This window comes from Culex pipiens, chromosome 1 (assembly GCF_016801865.2).
Source record: "Culex pipiens pallens isolate TS chromosome 1, TS_CPP_V2, whole genome shotgun sequence".
Classification (NCBI taxonomy): domain Eukaryota; kingdom Metazoa; phylum Arthropoda; class Insecta; order Diptera; family Culicidae; genus Culex; species Culex pipiens.
The window spans coordinates 8,127,846-8,143,684 of NC_068937.1; the positions used below are offsets into that span (position 1 = coordinate 8,127,846).

Genomic DNA, 15,839 nt, shown 5'->3' on the forward strand with positions numbered 1-15,839 from the left:
CCAATTGGTCCCCTCCCCGCCAACAGTGCCAACTTTGTTGCTCATATCTCGCCTCCAAATCCTCACGCATTCCACGCTTCCCCCCGAAGGGGGTTAACCTTTTGCCTTAACCAGGTTATCTTTGCCAAGTCATCTCCGGCGAAGACGCACGTTGGAGCACCGAAGGTGCGAATGAAAAATTGTAAATAATCAATATTATTAAAAATCAATAAACTTTAATTCCGAACCCTCAACTCGGCCCGTCTCCATTTGCTGAGCCGGAATTTAATTTACCTCTGACACCTCAACGAACAGAACATTTGCTTGCGGACCGACCCGGAATGGGAACCGATTTGCTCGACCATGGAGATCTCCAGGCCTCGGACAAATAGCGAGCGCGGTCATTTGCCATTAACGTTGTCCGTTCGATCGAATGCTTGGTGTCAGAGGTGGATTTGGAGTTGCGATAACGTTAATTTTAAACATTAACGTTATTGACAACCTTAGCAATAACGTTGATGACAACGTTAGCAATAACGTTGAAGTCAACGTTAGTAATTACGTTGATGACAACGTTAGCAATAACGTTGAGGTCAACGTTAGCAATAACGTTGAGGTCAACGTTAGCAATAACGTTGAGGTCAACGTTAGCAATAACGTTGATGACAACTTTAGCAATAATGTTGATGACAACGTTAGCAATAACGTTGAGGTCAACGTTAGTAATAACGTTGATGACAACGTTAGCAATAACGTTGAAGTCAACGTTAGCAATAACGTTGATGACAACGTTAGCAATAACGTTGATGACAACGTTAGCAATAACGTTGAGTTCAACATTAGCAATAACGTTGAGGTCAACATTAGCAATAAGGTTGGTAACAACGTTACCAATAACGTTGATGTCAACGCAAACGATAACGCTTATTATTTTTATCCAACAAACTGAGTCCATCTCTGCCCTCAGCTCTCACAAAACTAAATCAAACCAAACACCACAACCATTTAAAAAGTCCCAGTCGTTCTGCTCACAACACACACACATCTCCGGGATTACTTTTCAACCTTGTTCCTCACCTTCTTCAGCGGTGTCCGAGCAGGTAGATCAACCGGTGCTCCTGCTTCTTTTCATCCGCTTAAAGCTGGACGCTGGGGTGATGTCCAAGCGAGAGAGGTGTCGTAATTGATGATGTGCTTCCAAATTGTTGTCAGAAATAGATTAGTTTCATTAGTTTTTGATGTTTTTCTTCTTCTTCAGGTGAGTCGGATTTGTCCTCGCTCGCTTCTTCCCTTTGTATTGGAAACCTGAAAAGGTGTGTGCATTGGGGAGGGAGTTTTGAGAAGGGTTTGAAATTGTCACCTCTATTACGGACTTCAAACTGAAGGTAAGTGATTTTGTTGAATGCTCAAACTGAGGTGTTAGTGAAGTGTTAGTGAAGTGTGAACTGCTGCAGATCCAGAAAACGGTAAGTACGTGTCAATCTGTCAACCTGTCAATTGTAGTCCCTTTTGAAATGTTAGTCTCCACACGATGCCCACAGAAAGCTCTTGTTAATCTGTTGTGATACTCGTCGGGGGCGCGCGCGCCTTTCCCATCAAAACATAACCACGACGAATCTTTTGATGCCACCTCGACCAGGTAGTGGTCCTCAAACCTGGAAATTGGACGAGCTGTGGGCAACGAAAGGCGATTATTGAAATTGAATTTGTCTATTTGTATCGAGAAATGGTCGGCAGCCTCCGGAGTAACGGTTCGATTCGGGGTTCTTTCTTCAGCTGATATGACGAACTGGACGCACGTTAATGTGGTTTTTATTTATTTACATTTGTGTTTATAGCCCGCAGGGGACGGGGGCGCGATTTCATCGGACGGCTTAAAATTAGCTGATTTATGGCGGCGACATCGGGCTCGCTAATGGCGGATGATTCCTCACCGGGCGTGTGAGGATTTTGGGTGAAATTTGAAACTTAAGAAGCTTATTGGAAGCGGGTAGTTTGGAATCATAACGTGATTCATGGGCAGCTTAGAGAGAAACTTGAATTTTGATTGCAACGTTCGAAAAATAGACGTTTCGATTAGACTAAATCTAAAATTTTTGAGCAAGGTGTTAATTTAAGAAAAGGTAAGTCATGTTGTCACTCTGTCAATTTGTCAATCATCAAAAAGGTAAGTCATGTTGCACTTTGTTCTACTTCCCCTCCCAAAAATATTCACCCCCCCTCAAAACTAATTTCCATTTTTATCTCCACGTTTAACAACCACCCGTTAACCCAGTAATCTCCCTCCCACGTGAACGCCAACCTTGAGGCGGTATTAAAATGACCTCCCAACCCTCGCAACCTTGTTTGCCCTATCGCAACAAACGAAATGACATGAAAAAAAATTGTCCGAGTGCATCCCCGCTCCAATGTCCTGCGGGCTCCCCCGGTTGCATCACGGTGTTACATCATGACCCTGATCAACCAACTTTCTCCGGTGTGGTTGTTATATTCTGGAAGTTTTTTTTTTTTTTTTTGCTCCAGTTGGTGTGCAGCTCCCCGTTTTTAAACATATCCGCAGGTGGAGTTCGTTTAATTAGTTTTGTGGGGGAGGTAATGCTAGGGGAGAGTGGTTATCTCTCAAATTTGCATCAAGGTGGTAAGGCGCAAGAGATGATATCCAAAAACTAACATCATGATGGTAAGGCTCAAGAGATGACGTCCAAAAACTAACATCAAGCTCACAAGAACCAAGAGATGACATTCAAAAATTAACATCAAGATGGTAAGGCTCAAGAGATGACATCTAGAAATGACCATCAATATGGTAAGGACGAAGAGATGACGTTCAAAATCTAACATTAAGATGGAAAGGTTTAAGAGATGACATAAAAAACTAAAAGCAAGATGGTAAGTCTCAAGAGATGACATTCTGAAATCCACATCAAGAGATTACATCCAAATACTAACTTTGAAATGTTAAGGCTCCGGAGTTGTCGTCCAGAAACTAATATCAAATTTACAAGGACCAAAAATATATCTGAAATTTTGCAGTTTAAATTTGCTGGCAAAAAAAAAAGTACGGAATGGTTTGGAATCATCTGACCGTGGTAGAGAAGTGCTCAAAGTACCTCAAGAAAAACTTTTCATAAAATTTTGGAAGGTTTAAAAAGTTAGTTAACTATAATTAAGAAAATGTTGATGAAAAGCATTATTCCAAACTTCTGAGAGTGTCATGATTTTCTCAATGGATATGATTTCGGAAAATGGAATGCATTTTCAGATTCTTTGGACAATTCACTATTAGAAGGTAAAATAAGTTTGTAAATAATTGATATTATGTATTTTGAAAAATAGTTCGAAAAAATCTCCCAATTTATAGGCAATTTCAATTGAACAAATTTCATGTAAAATGAATTCAGTATAAAATGCAATATAAATCGATTATTCTTTAAACAAAACTAGGTTTAGCCAATTTCAGGCAAAATTCCAACAAACAATTTTACCAATTTTTTTATGTATTTGGTTAAAAAAGGTTATAAACTTAATTATATATTTATATACAATGATTTTTTTCCTAAAAACTATATCAGCTACTTTAGTGATGGTACATTGAAGGTACAAATAAAGTTTAAACATCTTAAATATGTTTTTACCAAGAAAAACTATGACTTTCAAAGTCATCCAGGATTTTTTTTATTTTTTTTTATGTTAAAACATAATTATTTTTCTAAACATTAAAAAAAAACTTTTATCAAATAAAAAACATGGATTTTGTGTGGCTTATTCCAATACACGTTTTAAAATCAATAATCTAAAGAAATCGCTAGTGCGTCCATCCCGGGAATTCCCGGGACAAAAATCCCGGGATTTTCCCTTAACCGGGAATTCCCGAATCCCGGGATTTTTTATATTTTGTCCCGGGAATTCCCGAAATTGAAAAAAAAAAACATTTTTTGGTCTGGAAACTCAGATTTGGTTGTGGAAGTAGATTAATGAATACTTAGTAATCGAAAATCATTTTAAAACATTAGCAAATTTGTAATCGGATCATATCAACATTTATTTGGCTTATAAGGAAAAAATATTAAAATTTTAATTTACTGATCCACAGAATGCTTAGCGCTTTAAATATTTTCATTAAACTGCTCAGCGATGTTCACCAAGAAGAGAGCGACAATAACGACGGTAGCAACAAGGTTAAGAGAGCGAAAAGAAGAACTAGATTAGAGGCGTGGTTGTGCGATCAAATCTACAGCTGAACACTACTTTGGTGTCTTGGGACAACTAGAATCCCAAGGATCACGGTGGCTTAAGGGTAGAGTACCCCGCTAGAGACGTGGGTGGTACGGGTTCGAATCCCGTCTGTGATCTGGTGATTTTTTTCGCTTCTTAACCACTTGATACTACCAGTTGTCGTTTTTCTTCGAATATCGTCTTCCAAGTATTTTCATTAAATTTTATTTATTTCGTAATATTTACGTTTAGTGATGATTTTAAACCTGAAAAAAAATTAATTATTTTTCATCTAACATCGGCATCTGGAGCAAATTAGAACAATAGTAACGAATTAAGATAGCTGTTTAAGCCATTATTTTTTGCATAATGTTCTGATATTTTTTTTAATAAAAAAAAATAATTAGTACACCGATTTTCTAATTTATTGCTCTAAAATATCCTGAACCTATTCAGACTGCAGTCCAGATTTCCTTCAGTTGGCGGTAGTGGCTTAAATATAATTTTTTAAATATTTTTTTTTGTAAAACATGACATTATAAACTTTTCTAGAATTTTACATTGGATGGTATCATTTTATTTGTTTTCGTTTCTTGTTTTTTTTTTTACAGTTTCAATGAATTTCTTCAAGCATTAGATGTCATGTCATATGAAAAATAAAAGATATTTTTAAAAAATTTTAGATGATAAATATGAAAAAAATTAAATCACATTGGATTAAAAATTATGATTCAATCAAAATCCAGAGCACATCAAAACACAACAATTTTTAATATTTTTTAAACTAACTAAAAATCGCTGTTCTTGTTCAGATTGAAGTATAGATTATCACCAATTAACAGTATTTAGCTCATTCTGTATTTGTAAGCTTGAAAAACATAACAAATTTAACAAAAACGTAGATTTTATGACTGTTTAAAAAAATCCCGGGATCCCGGGAATTCCCGGGATTTCAAAAATATTTTTCCCATTTCCCGGGAAATTCAATACCCGGGAAAATTGGACGCCCTAGAAATCGCTTACCAGTTGAAAAATATTCCAAAAATAAATTGAAATCCTATCAAAATCACCCCGGATTACGGTATTTTAAGTATTTAAATTATTTAAAGTATTTCAAGTATATCAAGTATTCAACGTATTTAGAGTATTTAAAGTATTTAAAGTATTTTAAGTATTTTAAGTATTTTAAGTATTTTAAGTATTTTAAGTATTTTAAGTATTTTAAGTATTTTAAGTATTTTAAGTATTTTAAGTATTTAAACTATTTTAAGTATTTTAAGTATTTTAAGTATTTTAAGTATTTTAAATATTTTAAGTATTTTAAGTATTTTAAGTATTTTAAGTTTTTTAAGTATTTTAAGTATTTTAAGTATTTTAAGTATTTTAAGTATTTAAAGTATTTAAAGTATTTTAAGTTTTTCAAGTATTTTAAGTATTTTAAGTATTTTAAGTATTTTAAGTATTTTAAGTATTTTAAGTATTTTAAGTTTTTCAAGTATTTTAAGTATTTTAAGTATTTTAAGTATTTTAAGTATTTTAAGTATTTAAAGTATTTTAAATATTTTATGTTTTTGAAGTATTTTAAGTATTTTAAGTATTTTAAGTATTTTAAGTATTTTAAGTATTTTAAGTATTTTAAGTATTTTAAGTATTTTAAGTATTTTAAGTATTTTAAGTATTTTAAGTATTTTAAGTATTTCAAGTATTTTAAGTATTGTAAGTACTTGAAGTATTTTAAGTATTTGAAGTATATTAATATAAAAATAAACTTTAACCCTCTTCTGCCTAAATTTTTTTTCGAAAATTTTTATTTTTCGGAGGTCGTTTTGAGAAACTTTTGTTCTACGAAAAATTTTACTTCTCTTGTTTTATATTTTTTTTATATATTTATATTTTTAATTTGCATTTATCTTGTTTAGTTTATGTTTGTTTTTGGTAGTATTTGGCCTATTCAACCATCTTCTATCATTAAATTTTGCCTATCTAATTTTTTCATGTTTTTACAGTCACTTTTTAATTATTTTTTAAATGGCACCATTAACATTTAAATTGTAAAAAAAAGCGCAGACACATAGTCTCTGACACTAGAAAAATTACTGCATACTTCTTTTTACTTTGAATATAAGAAATGTTAGTAAAAAACACAGCCAAAGATGACCCCTAAAAAATGTCATTTTTAAAAACATTGGCAAAGTCACATAAAACAAGAAAAAATTCCAACTCATCAATTTTCTATTTTTTTTTTTATTAAAATTATGTTTATTATGTCCTTTTTGGTGCTGGGACCTGGTAAGTGCCGAGTTGGCTTTTGTTATTACATTTTTCTTAAACCTAAGAGTAATTACAGAGGATCTTGTGTGTAAATGTTAGTGGGAGGGGAGCCGATTACCCGCGGCCTACTCGGGGTTAGTAGGGAAGGGATTGATGTTAAAAGACAAGGCGTGGGAAGGGAAGGGGAAATGTGTAGGGATTTTCTAAAATTTGAAGAGTTCTTCTTTCCAATGCTTTTCATAGAACAAAAAAAGGTTGAAAACTTGATTTTTGCCGATTTTTTAAATCGAAGCCCGTCTAAAGGCGGGGTTAGGTTGTAGAGAAGTTTTTAAAGTTTTTAATATTTTTAATGTATTTAATGTTTTTATTGTTTTTCATGTTTTCAATGTTTTTAATGTTTTAAATGTTTTAAATGTTTTAAATGTTTTTAATGTTTTTAACAAGGATTTCCAGAAGCGTTTATTACTTGCCAGTCTGCCAATAAATTACTCAAATTACTGGTCCAAAATGATTAATTACACAAATTACTTAATTACTTTTCACTACGATAAAAAACATTAAATTTATATTAAAGTATTCATTTTTACGGTTCTAAACTAAATTATTTATAAAAAGATCATTCGATAGCTCTTTCAATAAATATTCTGTTTACTTTGTTTTTTCACGTATAATTTTTATTGAAAATAGATATAGGCGATCAAACGTCAAAAATGCCCCCAACTAGAGGGCGCTGAAATTTTGAGTGATGTCATACAGCGAGTTAATTGGTTTGAAATTTGGATTTTTTTGTTTTATTATAAAATTGACATTCGTATTTAGTTATACAATTTTTCGGTAAAAAATAAGTAGCTCAATTGATATCTAGAGTTTTTTTAATAGGTTTATAAACATATGAAACCTTAAAAAAAACTCTGGAAATGAACAATAATAACTGTTTCATGGCCAAGGTTAACTGTTCATTATCTGATTCGAAATTTGCAAAATGTTCACGTTTCAATCAACCGAACCCTTACCAATCAATTGCAAATGAAGATTATTTAAGTTGGCTTACGCTTGTTGAAGTCATGTTTGTCATAAAAGCAAAAAAAATGTACTGTTGTACTTCAATATATGAATTTCAATAATATTTTCAGCTTCCATAGTCGAATGCCATTAATATATAGAATTTGTTAAAAAAGGCCCCCTGATTATTTGAGCTAAACAAAAACTTTGACAAATATTTGCAGCGGCTCTTCTTGAGAATTGTGAAATTCATCAAAATAACGTTAAGTTTTAAAAACGTTTTTCAATTATTGGTTTGACATTTCTTTGCATTTTTTTCTGAAGCAAATTTCAAAAATCTGTTACTGAAAATACAGGTAATGTGGAACGTGACATTAACATTGGATTCAATTGCATCTGAATATTAGTCGATTTTAATTTCACTGAGTTTGATTTTTACCATTGAAACATTTGTCTCAGAAATATTTGGATTTTTTTCGGGAAAATAGCTGATCTCTTAATAGAGAGATATTACAGGACTGCCAATTTCTGCAGATGATGAAAAAATATTTAAAAAAAACATATTTTTATTTTTATTGATTTTTAAATGACCATCACTTGAAAACTTTGTTTATTTCAATGATAATTAAGTACATTTTGGTTTTAAATATTTGATCCACAAAAACTTCAAATAATTTTGACTGCCTATTAGAAGGAAAAGCATAAAAAATTAATCGATTCTAATGTAGTTCTTGCAAAAAAAAACATATTTTTATAATAACTTAATGAAAATGAATAGATTTCGGATTCACAAAACATTTTTCACTGGCCTTTCGTTGTTAATCAGTTCGATAAACAACATGATAAAAATAAATTTTAGGAGAAGTTTAGAAGAGAACTATAGTGAATAAGGCCTTCTACATACAGAATCAGTTTTTGTAATCTTTGTGTTTCACTCTTATTTGAAATTAATAAGATTCTGTTATAATAGATTATATATAAAAAGTAAATAGTTTCGTTGAAAAAGTACAATTTAAAAAATCAATTACTGTAATTACTCAAAAATTACTTTAATTACCAATTAATTACTTTAAATTACCCTAATTACTAGAATTACTAAGTAATTTAAGAATTACCTAATTACCAGCTAAAAATCAAAGTAATTATTAATTACTTGCCAGTCTGAGGCCTTGCTGGAAACCCTTGGTTTTTAATGTTTTTAATGTTTTAAATGTTTTAAATGTTTTAAATGTTTTAAATGTTTTAAATGTTTTAAATGTTTTAAATGTTTTAAATGTTTCAAATGTTTTAAATGTTTTAAATGTTTTAAATGTTTTAAATGTTTTAAATGTTTTAAATGTTTTTAATGTTTTTAATGTTTTTAATGTTTTTAATGTTTTTAATGTTTTTAATGTTTTTAATGTTTTTAATGTTTTTAATGTTTTTAATGTTTTTAATGTTTTTAATGTTTTTAATGTTTTTAATGTTTTTAATGTTTTTAATGTTTTTAATGTTTTTAATGTTTTAAATGTTTTTAATGTTTTTAATGTTTTTAATGTTTTTAATGTTTTTAATGTTTTTAATGTTTTTAATGTTTTTAATGTTTTTAATGTTTTTAATGTTTTTAATGTTTTTAATGTTTTTAATGTTTTTAATGATTTTAATGTTTTTTATGTTTTTAATGTTTTGAATGTTTTTAATGTTTTTATTGTTTGTAATGTTTTTAATGTTTTTAATGTTTTTTTTATTTTTAATGTTTTTAATGTTTTTAATGTTTTTAATGTTTTTAATGTTTTTAATGTTTTTAATGTTTTTAATGTTTTTAATGTTTTTAATGTTTTTAATGTTTTTAATATTTTTAATGTTTTTAATGTTTTTATTATTTTTAATGTTTTTATTATTTTTAATGTTTTTAATGTTTTTAATGTTTTTAATGTTTTTAATGTTTTTAATGTTTTTAATGTTTTTAATGTTTTTAATGTTTTTAATGTTTTTAATGTTTTTAATGTTTTTAATGTTTTTAATGTTTTTAATGTTTTTAATGTTTTTAATGTTTTTAATGTTTTTAATGTTTTAATGTTTTTAATGTTTTTAATGTTTTTAATGTTTTTAATGTTTTTAATGTTTTTAATGTTTTTAATGTTTTTAATGTTTTTAATGTTTTTAATGTTTTTAATGTTTTTAATGTTTTTAATGTTTTTAATGTTTTTAATGTTTTTAATGTTTTTAATGTTTTTAATGTTTTTAATGTTTTTAATGTTTTTAATGTTTTTAATGTTTTTAATGTTTTTAATATTTGTAATGTTTTTAATGTTTTTAAAAATCTCGTGGCGCAGGGGTAGCGGCTTCGGCTGCCGATCCCGATGATGCTATGAGACGCGGGTTCGATTCCCGCCTTATCCACTGAGCTTCTATCGGATGGTGAAGTAAAACGTCGGTCCCGGTTTCTCCTGTCTCGTCAGAGGCGCTGGAGCAGAAATCCCACGTTAGAGGAAGGCCATGCCCCGGGGGGCGTAGTGCCAATAGTTTCGTTTTTTTTTTAAATCAAAAAAATATACAAAAAAATAAATAATTGGCTATAATATGAACATTTGATTGAAAAATGAGTATTTTAAACCTGCCCACTTGTTTTAAAATATTTAGTTTTCTAAACATCCATGTGATGAAGATTTTTTTTTCGTCGAATAAAACATATGAATCTTACAAAATTAGAAAAAAAATTCTGATCGATCCCAGACATGCTAAAAATTTTAACGTGGGAAAATGCATTTTTGTATTTTTGTCTTTTTGAATTGTGGTACTTGTACACAAAAAAGGAGAACTAGAAGCCATGAGTTCCCCTAAACCGACCACCCTCCCCTACCTCCAGAAGACACATTCCTCCAGAACTCGTCTCCGTGTCATCGTCATCACCATAAAGATCATAACTTGGATAGTGGATGGTTCAGCTTGAAGTGGTCACCCACCTTTGCCGATTTGACCATCCCCGGAGGGGTGTGACATTACCTTCATCACGCGGAGACTCCAAAACGGACATCGACGAAAGATGAAAATTGACCGTGTCTTTCCCCCTCTCTCTCTCTCTCTCCCTACGACAGACAGGACGTAATTGGTGTGAAACAAGCGATTTGCTTTCGTTTTTTTCTTGCTGACTTGGTCACTCGAAGATTTTTTTTGTTCTGTCCCATTCTCGTTATTATGATTTTGGATGCTGTCACCGGGGTACACGATTTTTGGTGTTGGTCCCCAAATTGGATTGCCTTCATTATGCGACACTGTCACTTTTGTCTGGGTGTCGACGGCCTCGAAAGTGTGATTGGCAGCATCGCATTGATTTTCGAAATATTTTTTACGCCTAAAGTTAGGCAATCCAGAAAATACTGATTACATTGTTGTATGCAATCTTGCGTGATATTTTTGTGGAAATGTCATTAAGATTTCAGTAATCCAAGCACGATTCAAGTCAAAATTATCACAAATTGATTGTCACGAAATTACAGGATTATTTCAAATTTTCTGTCCCCAATTGGCAATAATCCCCGGTCGCAATCGTCTTCACCAAATCGCCCATCAAATGCAGCATCTCGTTGCTTTAACAACCTGTCTTTATCTTCCCAAACACACTTGGTAATGAATATTTATTATTCTCCCAGCACGGCACATATCTTTCCTCTCAGAATTCCAGAAATAATTCATTTCCTAACAAGCGCGCCCCCGCCTCGAACGAGCCAAACTCGAAACTCTGATCCTGCGTCTGAAGAGACACACTTTATCACGAAAACCGGCCTCTCAGCTCTCTCGGTGTCTTCCGGGTTGTGTTTCCGGCCGATACATCTAATGCTTTCAGCATAATAAAACCATCACCGAAGCCGAGCGTCTGAGCCTGATGACAACGCCCGGAGTTCAACTTTTGTTTTAAGAAAAGTGTTGAATTATCGGGAACGGTCAACACAAAAATGCTTTGCATGCAAGTTTGCATGCAAAGCTTACGTGTAGAACGGTTAGCTGCTTGAAGGCATAACTTTAGGCGTTATTTCAACAAAATTTCAAAATTGTCACACTTTTAGGTGAATTAACCCGAGTTTACTATCCCCAGCACTCCCGACTTGGAACATATAATAATCAAAGCAATTCCAGCAGCGCTGCTTGCCGATGCTGTTTTCGTTGTCGACATCGCTGTGTCTTCCCATCCTCTGCGCTGAAACTTCTAGTTGCTGCTAGCTCATCATCATCGTCCTTTCTAAGTTGTTTTGAACCTCCTTGTGTCTTTGTCGTCGTCGTCGTCGTCGTATCTCTCCCTGGAGATTACGATGACTTATCTCTTCATTCATATTCGATTTCCACCCCCCAACTTCCCCCGCAGTTTCGTGTACAGAAAATCTTCTGGTAGTGGAAAATTTCTTAATCGTTTGAAAAACAGAAGCAAACCCCTCCACTCCACCTCTAAAATTGTGTTAGGGAGCAGCTCTGGGTAGTGTCATCTGCGAGGACGAGCAGCCTCGAATGCCTAACCACACTGAATGGGATCAAACCACATACTTACAGGAATTCTTACCCACCTCCCCTCAAGAAGTGATTGTCGTTGTGACCCGAAAAAGCCAGACATCAAAAATCCATAAAATGATAAGCAAATGTATTACACAATGAGGGTGGATGCGGGGGGGTTTGAGGGACATCGAGTAATTTTCGAGAAAGATAATTAGGGTGGTGTTAAAAACTTTAGAATTCGAAAAAATTTCAAACAAAAATTTCAAAATTTCTATGGATAATAAAGTGCAATCAACTGAAATCAATTTAAAATGCATTCCCCTCCGTTTAGAACCATTTTTAAGCATGTTTGGGTTGATTAAAAAAAATATTTTTAAAATTTTCGTTGTTGAATTTTTGTTTTTGTCAAATCTTCCTTTTTTTAGAAATAACGATTGCAAAACAACTGAATTAGTGTAAAATGAATTTAAAAAAAACTTTTTTCATTCGAATTTTGAGACTAGACTATGGCTTGTTGATTTCATTTTGATAATTTTTCACCACCCCCTCCCTCAACCCTTGATTCCGGTCGGAGCCGAGGGGCAAAAACTTTGAAAAATATTTGCATCAGTCTAAAGTTTTATAACATACTTTGTTTAATGTTTATTGCTGTTTTGCAATTTTAAGCATCGAAAAATCTGTATAATACAGATTTATCTGTATATCTGGTATGGCTGGTGCCCATGGCTCCCCTGGTCTTGAAATGCATAATTTTGCCCGTTTTAAATGTTAGTTTCGGTTTTAGTAAGTGAATAAGGCCAATTTTGATTTAACTTTAAGTTTTTGAGAGCAAAATGAATGTTCCAAAAATTTAAAATGAAGCAAATTAAAATTTTAAGCTATTTATCGAAAGTTTATTGTTGGATTTTTTTAGAAATATTAACTTCAAAATAAATTTAGATGTTTTTGAAAATTCGGAGTTTTTGTTAGTAAAAGACATAAAACATTACGAAAAATATATTTTATTTTCATTGGTTCATACATATTAGGAAAATTTTTGCTCGTAGCTATTAAATGGCTTAAGATTTTATTTTTTTCATTATTTTTCAATTAGCTATATGGTTTCAGCAAAAAAAAACATATTTTCTCGAAAATTTTCAAATTTTTCTGATTCGCAATTTGGTTATTAAATGATTCGAAATTTTGCATGTATTTTAACTGTTTTAGAGTTTTTTGAATGAAAAAGCAGGTAAAAATTCGCTTCATTTAATACCCAAATTGCAAATCATAAAAATTTGAGTACTTTCAAAAATATGGTATTTTGTGAAAATTTGAGTATTTCATTCAAAAAACTCTAAAACAGTGAAAATGCATGCAAAATTTCGAATCGTTTGATACCCATATTGCGAATTATAAAAAAATGAGTATTTTCGAGAAAATACGGTATTTTGTGAAAATTTTAGTATTTAATTTAAAAAACTCAGTTACAGTAAAAATGTATGCAAAATTTTGAATCGTTTGATACCCATATTGCGAATTTAAAAAAAATGAGTATATTCGAGAACATAGGGTATTTTGTGAAAATTTAAGTATTTAATTCAAAAACTTTAAAACAATGAAAATGCATGGCAAATTTCGAATCGTTTGATCCCATATTGTGGATTATAAAAATTTAAGTATTTTCGAGAAAATATGGTAATTTGTGAAAATTTTAGTATTTCACAAAAAAAAAACTTAGTAACAGTAAAAATTTATGCAAAATTTCTAATCGTTCGATACCCATATTGCGAGTTATTAAAAAATGAGTAGTTTCAAGAAAATACGGTATCTTGAGAAAATTTAGGTATATCATTCAAAAAACTCTAAAACAGTTAAAATACATGCATAGTTTCGAATCGTTTGATACGCATATTGCGAATTAAAAAAAAATGAGTATATGCGAGAAAATTCGGTATTTTGTGAAAATTTAAGTATTTCATTCAAAAACTTTAAAACAGTGAAAATGCATGCAAAATTTCGAATCGTTTGATACCCATATTGCGGATTATAAAAAATTAAGTATTTTTTTGGAGAAAACATGGTATTTTGTGAAAATTTTAGTATTTCATTCAAAAAACTCAGTAACAGTAAAAATGTATGCAACATTTCGAATCGTTTGATACCCATATATTATAAAAATTTAGGTATTTTAGAGAAAATACGGTATTTTGTGAGAATTTGAGAACCTTATTCAAAAAAGGTGCAATGGTTATGCTACAGGCATAACCATCATGACGAAGAACTTCGGACACAAAAGTAAATGAATTTTTTTATAGTTTTATTATTTAAGTTTCTTGGCCACAAAATCAATCACGAAACGGTTATTTCTTAAGATCTATTTATTTCTGCTCTAAGATCTTATGGTATATTGACGTTGGATAACGTCTAAAGTTTTGAAACGCTTCACAGCTAATCGTAATGTCAAGATTTTCGTGCCAGTTGATTTTTTAAACTCTAAAACAGTGAAAATGCATGCAAAATTTCGAATCGTTTGGTTATCGTTATCGTTAGACGATAATATTATCGACGATTATTCTATCGATTAACAACCTTGGAAATTTCAACAAGAATTTATAAATTTCTTTGTTCTTTTTAGTCCCGCAAGAATGTTCTTAGCATCTGCTGAATAGAACTAAAGCAATTTTAAATTATCTATTTTTTGTGAATTTACCTTCAAAATAAAATGGTTGACAAAGTTTTATTACAGAGAATAAGTATTGAATAATAATAATGATTTTTTATCGGTCATTGTAATATCTACTCAGACATAGTCGAGTGTATCTAAAAAATGTTACTTTTATTTAATATGTTTGCTATTGTTCAAATCAAATTATTCCCACTGATAAAAAAATTGACCAAACTTCTAATGTATGTATCTCAACATTTAATTGAAAAAAAAAGTTAAAAAAATAAATAAATAACAAGCCACGTTTTCAACATTTGAATTTAAAAACTGATTTAAGATGCATTATATAACTGTTCAGTTGTTTGGTAATCATAAGTTTTCAAATATCAAAATACAGACGAAAAAATTTTTTTTGCAAGGTAAATTATTTTGCTAATTTAATAAAAATTCTAAATATTTTTAAGCGAGCTCAATCAATTAAGAAAAATCAATTTCAGATTATTTTCAGTTGATAAGACTTCTATTTCCATTTAAATTTTTGAGTTTTTTTTTTAACTTTTTTGTCCCCTAATTTTTTGACCAATTTTGTTTAAAAATGTATGTTTTCCTTTTCAATGAAAAATTAACAGGATTTACAAAAAAAGCTTTGCCGACGAAACATTTGTTGAATTTGTTTTATTTTAAGCATACATTTAAAAAAAATAAGAGTTTATTGTCCCATAAAATAATATTTTCACAAATTTCATTTTGTGATATTTTTTGCTGTACCATTTTGAATGCTGAGCTTGAAGTTTGAAATTTTTGGTTGTTTAAAATTTGTAAACCTTATCCTCGATGAAAAACGTCTAATAAAATCTTAAAATATTTTTTTAGCATCCTTACATTTTCATGTGTAGAAAATATAGCTTTCAATATTTGAATTATAAAATTGAAACAAAAGTTGTAAAAGTGTCGGCATTTCACAGTTTAGTGCTACTTGGAGGTAATCAAGAAACTAACTTGTGTTTCTGCCACCAGAGTTAATTTATTGGAAATTTTTCAAACAAACTTATAGGAATTTGTGTGTACTTTAAAAAAAAAACAGATTTTGGAAACTGTGAGCACAATTGAAAATGATCGTAAAATTTCACAGGATGAAAAAGTAAGATTTTTGTTTGGTTTTTGGTTATATTTTTTTTTTGTTTTTTGAAATAGATCAATTTTTGTTGTTTTTATTTGATTTTTTGCAAAATAAGCTTATTTAACTGACTATCTCAAATAA

General features: G+C 30.7%; 1 protein-coding gene across 1 annotated transcript in view; it reads left to right on the top strand.

The window, feature by feature from the left end:
• Positions 1-320: 320 nt before the first annotated feature.
• The window catches only part of LOC120428435 (ring-infected erythrocyte surface antigen-like), a 60,666-nt gene continuing 45,147 nt past the window's right edge, over positions 321-15,839 (top strand). Inside the window, exons 1-2 of the mRNA XM_039593446.1 lie at positions 321-370; positions 487-853. Of these exons, the coding sequence (XP_039449380.1) occupies positions 321-370; positions 487-853 (417 nt within the window). The remainder of the gene's footprint in view (positions 371-486; positions 854-15,839) is intronic.